We start from the raw sequence: 11,591 nt of genomic DNA, 5'->3' as shown, positions 1-11,591 counted from the left end.
TTCCGAAGAATCCAGTTAGCAATTGCCTAACATCAGTCTGCAGAACCATTTGATGCAGCGCAGCAAAGTCCGAGCATCCTTAATAAAACAAAAATCACCGTCTACACGGCTGCCAAATTCTAGACATAAATTTTAGAATTGTTTTTTTCTAATCTGCTCTCCTGAAGGCACTGACTTGTACTGTACTGGGTTACAGGTTCCAAGGGAACTACATCAGGCAACCTCTGGGATCTCACGCAAGCGGCCATTCTTAATTTGTGAATTCGGTCACTGAGCATCCACAGAGTATCTGACCTGCATCACAACTGTGATTCAATTCTGTCCTCACCTGACCTCCACACGTATACTTCCAGCAGGACTCGATAGATAGTGATCCGGAGTGGAGCCCTGACAGATATTTCCTCTCTCTAGGTCCAGGCACTGAGGCCAATTGTAGCACCACTACTGTCGCCTGAGCTGAGACCAGAGAGCAGCGCTGAGACCTGATACCCACTGGTGGCAAAAGGGCCTCATGGGATATGCATCATATTCCACCCTTCCCCCATCCACTCCTCCATTCACACCAACATGCTCTGTTTGCTGTGCTAATTATGCTAAAGATTCAGATTTTTTATTTTCCTGACAATATTTATTGACTGAAACACTTTCAATGAATTTTACACACAGAATGTGACACAAACGAACCAGGGATAGGTCACCAACAAATGATGGGCAGATAGACACGCAAAGCCACTTTAAATCACTTACAGGTCCTGCATCCAGTGAGTTCACATTAGACTGTGAATTTTCTCCATTGCTGTTTCAAAAGTCAGATTGTTCACACTGCAAGACTCGCTGTTAACTGAGCAGAACAAATTGTAAACACAAACCTGAAAACATTTTCCTTCCAATTTTCTCCCTTCTACTCCTGAAATTGCCAACTCTTGCCGAGTTAAGCGTTCCACAGATGCCAGGCACCTCCCAGTATCTCACGCTGGTGCCACTCTTCACAAGGAGGCCGAGACATCAAGTGTCAGCAGGATACGTGACTCCAGGGAGGCATCAAAGCCGAGTCCAATCCTGTCCCTCACCCAACGTCCACACCCACGCAACTTTGCTGCTGATCAGTGATCACTGGTCGGAGCCTCTCGCTAATTTTTTTCCTTCCCTAACTCAGGCAGGCTTATGCTAATCATAGTATCCCTAGCAACTGAGATTTGCTAATGCAGCACAGACCAGGGAATCAAACCGGGATCTTACCTTGTGGAAGAATTGGGAAGCTGCAGTCAGTGTGGGAGTGTCCCCTCCGCCCAAAGAAACACATGCACAATTTACTAGATGCTGCTTCAGGGAGACATGCCCCTTGCGCAATTATCCACATTATTATTAGGCAGATACGATTAGGCAGAGTCAACATGGTTTTATGAAAGGGAAATCGCGTTTGACAAACCTATTAGAGTTTTTTGAGGATGTAACTAGCAGGGTAGATAAAGGGGAACCAGTGGATGTCGTACATTTGGATTTTCAAAAGGCATTCGATAAGGTGCCACATAAAAGGCTGTTTCGCAAGATAAGGGCTCATGGGATTGGGGGTAACATATTAGCATGGACAGAGGATTGGTTAATGGACAGAAAACAGGGAGTAGGGATAAACGAGTCATTTTCAGGCTGGCAGGCTGTAACTAGTGGGGTGCTGCAAGGATCGGTGCTTGGGCCTCAGCTATTTACAATCTACATTTATGACTTAGATGAAGGGACCAAGGGTAATGTATCCAAGTTTGCTGATGATACAAGGCTAGGTGGGAAAGTAAGCTGTGAGGAGTACACAAAGAGTCTGCAAAGGGATATAGACAGGTTAAGTGAGTGGGCAAGGTGGTGGCAGATAGAGTATAAGGTGGGGAAATTTGAGGTTATTCACTTTGGTAGGAAGAGTAGAAAAACAGAACATTTTTTAAATGGTAAGAAACTATTAAATGCTGGTGTTGAGAGAGACAAGGACGTCCTCGTACAAGAAACACAAAAAGTTAGCATGCAGGTACAGCAAGCAATTAGGAAACCAAATGGAATGTTGGCCTTTATTGCAAGGGGGTTGGAGTACAAAAGTAAGGAAGTCTTACTACAATTGTACAGGGCTTTGGTGAGACCTCACCTGGAGTAGTGTGTAAGATTTGGTCTCCTTATCTAAGGAAGGATATACTTGCCTTCGAGGCGGTGCAGCAAAAGTTCATTAGATTAATTCCTGGGATGAGAGGGTTGTCCTATGAGGCGAGGTTGTGTAAAATGGGCCTATACTCTCTCGAGTTTAGAAGAATGAGGGGTGATCTAATTGAAACATATAAGATTATGAGGAGCTTGACAGGGTAGATGCTGAGAGGCTGTTTCCCATGGTTGGAGAGTCTAGAACTAGGGGGCATAGTCGCAGGATAAGGGGTCAACCATTTAAGATTGAGATGAGGAGGAATTTCTTCACTCAGAGGGTTGCGAATCTTTGGAATTCTCTACCCTAGAGGGCTGCGGATGCTGAGTCGTTGAATATATTCAAGGCTGAGATGGACAGATTTCTGGACTCTAGGGGAATCAAGGGATATGGGGATCAGGCAGGAAAGTGGAGTTGAGGTCGAAGATCAGCCATGATCTGATTGAATGGCAGAGCAGGCTCGAGGGGCCATGTGGCTTACTCCTGCTCCTATTTCTTATGTTCTTATTAATTACTTCCCTACAATGACAATGAGGCAATTGTAACCCCAAAACACACATTTCCCGTAATACTTTAAGTGTCTATTTACATCCAACAAACCCCGTTTTGAGAGAAATGTAGTTTCATAGTCTGGTGCCTGCAACCCCTCCCTCCAAGTCTCTACAGTGTACAAATAGCAAATCAAAAACAAGTCTAAAGGAGTTAAAGCTCAGGACTGTTCAAGCTGCAGAATCAGTAGGTCTGAGTACAGGATCTGGATCCCTTCTCCATCAGCCATTGTCTTCTTGATGTTCCAGAGGAGATTCTCTCGATCTCCTCTGTGCACTTAGCTGGGGTTGTCTTGTACTCCCCCTGTGATTGACTCCTGAGGAATCCTATAAAACAGAAAGAGAATTCTGTTCTAAAAACATAATTTGTTTAAATTTTATGAAGACATTACATCCCCCCCTCCATCTCTTTCCTCCTCCCCGAAAGTGCCGACTCTTGCTGGGGTTCAGTACCTCAGGCACCAGCTGCCCATCAGTAACTTACACAAGTGGCCATTCTTATTGTGTGAGCCTGGACATTACTTCCCAGACATTCTTTCTGTTTAATTCCCTGTTAACAGGTTGGGAAATTTTAAAATACTAAGTTTTTCATGTCTAAACCCAGAAAAACATTTGACAGCAGATAAGAGCATCAGTGCAAATAAACACACTTGAGTGTCTAAACATGGAGGGAGGTTTGCATGTGTACAAATGAATGTGAACATGGAGGGCGTGGGTGTGCATAGGGACAAGTGTGAACATGGAGGGGGCATGGCTCCATATTGAGCTGAGTGTGCAAGCAATGAATACGCAGCTGGTAAGTGAGCAGTTAATGTTACTATTTTCTTAATTTTACTTAGATTTTTGGTAAACATAGATGAATGTCAAAACAAGTGGAGAGGCAAACCGAAATATAGACACAGCATCAACTTTAAAACTATTAAACCAAGCAATGGCAGAACCCACCAAAAAATAGACATGAAATTGTGTACAGTGAGGGGACTGACTGGGATAAGTGTACACATGGATCTCTGATCTTTCTTTACAGAATCAGCCTTTTGGCCACAGTGCTTCCTGTCAATCAGCGCCTGTACATCACTGTCTGGAAGGGGTTTTATTTCACTCTAGGGAATGGCCTGATCCAGTCACCTCTGGTATAAAAGGAGGCAGGGAGACTGCTTGGTTGACTTACCTGTTGTCTGCAGACCTCCAGCATTGTTCCTGCTCTAATCAGACAACATATCTCTCCGACCAGTGATAAGAGCACGTGGATCACGTCCATCCACTTCCCAACAGTCAGGGTCAAAATCAACAGCCCACCCATCCTCACACCCACCGTCTGGTAGGTACTCTGTTCACTTGCGTTCTGCTTCTGCTCCTCTGAAACATGATAACGAGATTATTCTCACTGGCACATAAACGGAAAAGATTTTGCACCATCTAACCATGTATAAGAGTAATGCAGGATCTTCCCTTTACCCTCTTACTATTACAGCATTTATACAGCATCTTTAAAGTAAAAATTTTCCAAGGTGCTTCATAAATCCAGGGACCAAGGGGTACAGATTCACAAGTCATTAAAAGTAGTAACGCAGGTTAACAAAGCCATAAAAAGTGCAAACAAAGCAGTGGGGTTAATTTTTAGACAAATAGAATTCAAAAGCAGAGAAGTTATGTTAAACTTACATAGAACCTTGGTTAGACCACACTTAAGAGTACATGTGTAGGACAATGGTAGGACATTTTTCCACGGGGGGTTTGACAGCTGACGTGATCCTACCCTCACCCATCATCCACACACACACACACTTTCCAACAAGGATCACGGGATAGTGATCAGGATCAGAACTTTGGTTGATTTCCCCACTGCCCACCGCCCCCCCAATTGAAGGTACTCAAGTCCCCACTGCTGCCCTGGTTTAGGTCAGCTAACTCAGCACTGACCATGGATGGAATCTGGAACCTTGCTGGTCTATATGGCACACAGGGTGGTACATTTAGCCACTGCAGTTTGTGGAGGGTGGGGGGGTGTTGGCCTCGGCCTTTCCCTTCACAGATATCAGATGAAGTAGATTATTCTATCCTGTGCGACACTACGCAGTCATTTCTCACCTTGCATGTAAATCACCAAGAGGGTGTAGCAGATGGTCAGGGGAGTCCAGAATCTTATTGCCTCAGAGGCGGTGATGAAGTCTCTGTTGATGAGGAGGATGGCTGCCACATCCGCCACGATGAACACAATCTTCAAGGCATTGCACAGCAGCTTAGGAATCCGGTGCCAGGTGGTCAGGAGAAAGATGCACATCCCACAGTACCGCTCCTTACTGTGCAATGCATACATCACGCTGACGTGCTTTGCAAGTTTCCACACATACCGCATGATAAGGCCAGCAAGACCTGTGCTCAGCACCAAGCTTAATGTCGAGTGAGGAGCCCCCTCGTTCAGGTAGCTCAGGCAGGCTGTCATACCACATCCCAGAGAGAACTGGCACAGTAGGAAGATCTGATAATTGGAGGCTCCCTGAAAACCAGTTAGAAAGTTAAATCTTACCCTCCTTACATCCACCAATCGGATGGATTAATAGCAAATTAGCTTTACAATTAAACATGTGCCTGTGGCTCTGTACCCCCTTAACGGCTCACTGCTCTGTCTCCATTTACCTGCTCGTGCTTCATTAGCCCCTTAGCTACTCACAGCTCATTACATAATTAGCTACCTGTAGTGTTCCAGATTTACATTTCTATACTGATCATCATTTATCTCTGTGAAGGTTCCCCTCAGTTGCCTGCTTTCAAGGACTTAAAAGCCCATGTTTCTCGTCTCTTTCCTCATAACTCAATCCTCTGATTCTACTCTCACAACTTTTACCTGTACCATCTCCCAGGTCTTGAATGTCTAGATGACCAGCACTGCACTAAGTGGGCTCAATTTTCCTGGGAAATTACAGGTGCGTTGGGGGTGGGGGGGCTCCGAAAATCGGAGAAATCCTGTTTGGGTTCGGAAGTCGGTTCCAACCCACCGACTTCCAAGTTCCCCACGGACACACCTGTGTGCACGCAGGCGTCCCGAATCCGGAAGTCCCGCTGGCAATTAAAGCAGGCGGGATGATAGTTAAAGAGCCAAATGTACCTCATTGAGGTACCAAAGGCACTTTACTTGTGGCATATTAGATAGTTGGAACGATTTTTAAACTTACCTGGGCAGCTTGCCCACCGCTACTGATTCACGCCTAAGGGCCGGATCAGGCAAAAAGAAACAAAATAAATTAAATAAAAAACCATTGCACGAAGTTAAAACACAAAATCAACCTACCTATCCACCCGGCTCCAATGTCTGATATCTCCTTCCGATCACCCCCTCTTCACCCCCCCACCCCCGATGTCCACTTGTTCGTCCCCTCTTCACCCCCACCGATGTCCCCCCAATATTCCACTCTGCCCCTTCCCCCCACCCCCCGCCGATACCCTCCACCCTCCACCCTCTATTCCAGCGCCAGATGACAATCAGGCTGGCTGCTGGGCACGAAGCCCAGAGAGCACGTTAATCACCATCAATTACCATGCGATCGCGTCGGAAACGGTAAGTTTTGTTTACGCGGGTTTGCCACGCGCACCTTCACCAGAACCCCCCCAACCATTTCAAAATTGAGCCCAGTGGCTCACCTGGTAAATGCACTAAGCTGTACAGACCAGCAAGATCCCAGGTTTGATGACTGCTCTGCACTGCACAGCTGGGGCAACAGAAGGGGCTAAGATTGATGCAAACACCTCTGGGCCAGGGAAGGGAAAAATCAGGGTCCCTGCTCCTGATTGGCATCCAGTGACCCCTGCAGAAAAAGGCACACCTCAGGTGGGGACAGGAACAGCTCAGCTGTGATGCCCCCCCCCCGCATGAGGGAAAAGCTCACCGACACTCACTGTCTGGGCTCACATGATGAATAGCCACTTGACTGAGGTATGGGATGGCAATTGATGCCTGTGGAACTATACCTCAGCAAAAGTCAGCGCTTTCAGGTCCTGGGGTGGGGCGAGGGGGAAGAAAAATTGTAAGTGGGGAAAAAACTTGTAAAGGAATCCTAACAAGTGTGGGCTTCGTACAGGTGAAAGCTGTGCCTATTGAAGTGAAATTACGCCAGCAAGAGAGGGAATTTTAGTCTGGTGGGCTGGGCAATGCCAGCTGCTCGTCTTAAGATAAAACACCTCAGACCTCCTGTGAGATCCTCTGGTAAGAGGCCTTAGGACTAGGAAGAGTCACCCAACTGAGGCAGATGAGTCAGAGCAACAGCCAACATCCTCCTAGCCCAGCATTCACCACACGCTCTTATCTTCCATTCCAGTATAGGAATCTACCACATTTGTACCAATATCATTGTGTCTGCTCAGCTAATGTGTCCATCAATTGCTGTCAATCTGGATGGATCTTATTCGCTGACACCTTGCACTATTCTGTCGAAAGTAATAAGGACCGTTGAAACTTACATGGTTGTTGGAAAGCAACGTGGAAATTGTTCGAAGTGAGAATTCCAGCACCACCAGAGAGGACACTCTCGATCCCACAACAGAGAATAGGATGGTCAGGATGCATAGGTGCAGAGAATCCACAATAGGTCGTTGTGAGCGCAATTTGGCAGCTTCGACCTCAAGTCGGACAGGATCGCTGAAACAATAAGGCGATGGGCTTTCCTCATCATTGACTCAGATCATTTGTTTTTCTCCCAATTTTCTAATGTCATAAGAGCAGGAGTAGGCTAATCAGCCCCTCGAGCCTGTTCCACCATTCAGTTAGATCATGGCTGATTTGTATCTTAACTCCATTTACCCACATTGGTTCTGTATCCCTTAATACTCTTGCCTAACAAAAGTCTATCAATCTCAGTTTTGAAATTTTCAGTTGACCCCTAGCCTCAACAACTTCTTTTTTTTTGGGGGCGGGGGGAAAAAAAGAGAGTTCCAGATTTCCCCTACCCTTTGTGTGAAGAAGTGCTTCCTGACATCACCCCTGTAAGGCCTAGTTCTAACTTTAAGGTTATGCCTCCTTGTTCTGAAGACTACAAGTCCTCAGACTACAGCAGCTTGGAGAGATCCTGGTTTGTGTGCGCCCCTAATAACATGCTGAACCAGTTGCTGGGGAAGATCGGAGAATGGTTCTGGGGCGACTCTCTCCGATCATCCTTTCCTATCAGGAGGGGCCTGGTCTGAATCCCAACACTCCCCCCACCCCCCGCATGTACTGATGCGGACGATTCTAGAAATTCAGCAGGATAGGAGGGGTCAAATGCCAATGCTGCTTATTGCTATTTAATGCTTTGTGCCATTGTATAAACAATGGACAATGTACAACTGCTGCAGGACATGACTATCTCGAGTGAAAAACAGCCCGTTAATGGATTATCTCTCAGAAATAACTCAAAGCACTTTACTTACAATTAATTATTTTATCTGGGCAAACATGGCAGCCATTTTGCACGCAGCAAGATTCCACAAACATCAATGAGACGAATGACCAATTAATCTGTTTTTTGTGGTTTTGGGTGAGGAATGTTAGCCAGGAAACGGGGATAATTCCCCGCTCTTCTTTGAATAGTGTATAGGATCTTGAACATCTACCTGAACTACTAGATCATGCAGACAGGGCTTTGGTCAGGACAGTCTGCGAGGACAGATTTAGAGAAATCGATCCTTGAGGTGATAAAGGGAAGATGAGGGCTTCAGCAGCAGTGGAGGCAAGGAAGCGTGTAACTGGGCCATGTTCTGGAGGTGGAAGAAGGTGGTCTTGGTGACAGACTGGATGTGGGGGTAGAAAGTTCAACTCAGGGTCCTCACCTATAGCAGCCAGGGAGATTGATGGAGTGAATGCCAAAAATACCTAGGTGCTGGTGAGAGACAAACAGGCTGTTGAACATTGATCTGTAGAAAGCTACAACTCATCCAGGACTTAATATCAGGCTGGCAGTCAAGCAGTATAGCTGCAGCTCTGGAGCCAATGATAGCGGAGAAGAGATAAAGCTGCGTGTACATATGGAAGATGATCTTGTGTATGCTGATGATGTCACTGAAAGGTGGCATGTAGATGGAGCCCAGGACATAACCAAAGAATGACTATGTGGGATCGGAAGAGAAACTTTTGAGGAGATGTAGTGACTGTGCTACAGTTAGGAGTGCCGTGGAGGAGAGTGGCCAACACGGTCAAAGGCTGTGGAAAAACTGAAAAGGGCAAGGATGGACAGTGTGCCACGGTCTAGATGTGAAGAGCTCACAGACTTCTTTGTTTCCAAAACTGAAGCCATTCTCTCAGCTGCAAAGATACCACCCTGTTCAAAGTTAACAATTACATCAATATGTGACTGATTAACAAGTATTTATTCAACAACTACTTGCATTTATATAGCACCTTTAATGTAGTAAAATGTCCCAAGTCGCTTTACAGAAGCATAATCAGACAAAAATTGACATCAAGCCACACAAGGAGACATTAGGACAGAGCTTGATCAAAGAGTTAAGTTTTAAGGAGCGCCTTAAAAAGGAGGAGAGAGGGGCGGAGAGGTTTGGGGAGGGAATTCCAGAGCTCAGGGCCTAGGCAGCTGAAGGCACGGCCGCCAATGATAGGGCAAAGGATGTCAGGGATGCACAAGAAGCCATAATTGGAGGAACAATTGTAAGGACTCGTCACCTGACTAAGGAGGAAAGCTCCGAAAGCTTGTGATTTAAAATAAAACTGTTGGACTATAACCTGGTGTTGTGCAAGTCCTTACATTTGTCCACCCCAGTCCATCACCGGCATCTCCACATCATAATTGGAGGAACGCAGAGTTCTCAGAGGGTTACAGGGCAGAAGGAGGTTACAGAGATAGGGAGCAGCGAGGCCATGAAGGGATTTGAAAACAAGGATGAGAATATTAAATTTGAGGTGTTGGTGTACCGGGAGCCAATGGAGGTCAGAGAGCACAAGGGCGATGGGTGAACAGGACTTGTTGCGCGCTAGGATACGGGCAGCAGAGTTTTGGATGAGATCAAGTTTATGGAGGGTGGAAGAAGGGAGGTTGGCCAGGAGAGCATTGTATTCAACTCATACCCATCACCCATGCTGAGTAAAATAATTTCAATTTCTTCCATTTTCACTGCAATTCTACAGTAAGAGATACCCCATAGCAGCTTCCGCTTTAAAACTGCAAATACTCAAATAGTGCCGTTTAGCCCGTGACCATTTCAAATGGTCTGTGGAAGTAGTTACTGTATGGGTTTGGAAATGTGAAACTATCTCTCTTTGTTTGAGTACACTAGAAATAGTTTGTTCCTCTTCTTACCAAACAGAAAGGGGAATTACTGCATCTCCTTATCACAAATTAAGATAGGAACAGGAGTAGGCAATGCAGCCCCATGAGCTGTTCTGCCATTCAATGAGATCATGACTGTTCTGTATCCTAACTTCATTTACCCAGCTTGGCTCCATATCTCTTAATACCTTTGGCTAGCAAAAATCTATCAATTTCAGATTTAAAATTATTAATTGAGCTAGCATCTACTGCTTTCTGTGGGAGAGAGTGCCACACGACGAGTGAGAAGAATGAGCACTCGGGAGAAAAACAGATTGTCCATTATTCTAAGTTTTGTACACTGGGCTGATCCATAGTACTGTACCATATTTGGGGAGTGAAACACAGAAAATGTTCAATATAATGGGAGCTACTGACAATGTGCATTATGGCAGGGAAGAGTGTGGGGTATATCAGAGACTGTTATATACTTCATACTGTCAATGTCAGAGGGTGTTACAGTGAGGGTGTGTGGTATATCAGAAGGCTATAGATGGTTATATTGAGGGTGTGGGTACATTAAAGAACGTTACACTGAGATCTGTACAGTATCCAATCTCAGAGTGCCACAAAAAAATTATGGACAAGAAAGGCTAGTCAGCTCATTTTAATTCATCCATCCAGAGAAACCATAAGGTTTCCCCAAGTGATCAGTGTGGGGTATGTCAGAGTTGAGTGTTACAGTGAGATGTATCAGAGAGTGTTACCCCTACACACCTAACTGTAACACTCTGATCATCTCACTGTTACACTCTTTGACATAACTCGCTCGCATGTCAGAGAGTGTAACATTGAGAGGTTATCAGGGAAAGTTGTACTAATGGTTGAGGTATATTGCGAAGGATTATAGTAATGGGTGTTGAGTGTATCAAGGAGTGTTACAGCCAGGGGGTGCAGTGTTTTAACAGCTATATTAACACAGCAAAATTAAAGATTATTTGAATTGCATTGAGACATTTGCTTAAATATTATTTTAGTATTACACAGATACCTGACATGCACAACTGTCTGTGTGCCTCCCGGTGAAACCACCACAACAATAGGGGCTGGACACAACCGCCAGGGATCGGATTAAAACCCAGAGCGAGTTCCCCAGGAAAAAAAACTACTAAAATATAGACCTGAGTTCAGGGGATTTAAAAAAAAACTTACTTCAAACACTGGATGTGGAGGTGGATCCGCAGCAAATGGTTGAGAATGGAGATAGCACAAGCCGCGATCACACCTGAGGAGCGAAAAGGGAGAAATGTTTAAAACTCGCCCAATTTGTAGACCGGGTTCCCCCGCCCTCCGACCCGGGCTCCCCCGCCCTCCGGGCTCCTCACCCTGCAACAGGCTGTCTATGGGATTCGAACTCAGGGAAATCCACCCAAAGCTTGGGCTCCACCATCGGGAAAAGCCCCACATTTCCCGGCTCAGTCTCGCTCTGTCGATCTCGGCTTCAGGATCAAAGTCCAACCGGAGTCAGTCTTGCCCTGAGTGGCTGATTTAGCACCGCCCGGCGGTGGTTCCAGAGAGATGTCGGAGCCTTAGATTAAACTCCGCAAACCACTCCCCAAACATCCGCAAATGCCA

The 11,591-nt window shown here is 45.8% G+C and overlaps 1 protein-coding gene across 1 annotated transcript; it reads right to left on the bottom strand.

Annotated features, from left to right (window-relative positions):
* Window positions 1-606: 606 nt before the first annotated feature.
* On the bottom strand, window positions 607-11,591 carry tmem82 (transmembrane protein 82). Its single transcript, XM_067970533.1, has 6 exons — window positions 11,342-11,591; window positions 11,169-11,241; window positions 7,183-7,360; window positions 4,816-5,224; window positions 3,896-4,083; window positions 607-3,051 (listed from the first exon to the last, which is right to left on the bottom strand). The coding sequence occupies exons 1-6, from the start codon at window positions 11,421-11,423 to the stop codon at window positions 2,947-2,949; spliced, it is 1,035 nt and encodes a 344-aa protein (XP_067826634.1). The 5' UTR covers window positions 11,424-11,591; the 3' UTR covers window positions 607-2,946.

This window comes from Heptranchias perlo, chromosome 32 (assembly GCF_035084215.1).
Source record: "Heptranchias perlo isolate sHepPer1 chromosome 32, sHepPer1.hap1, whole genome shotgun sequence".
Classification (NCBI taxonomy): domain Eukaryota; kingdom Metazoa; phylum Chordata; class Chondrichthyes; order Hexanchiformes; family Hexanchidae; genus Heptranchias; species Heptranchias perlo.
Note: the sequence above shows the minus strand (reverse complement) of the source record. Positions and strands in the feature narration are given on the sequence as shown.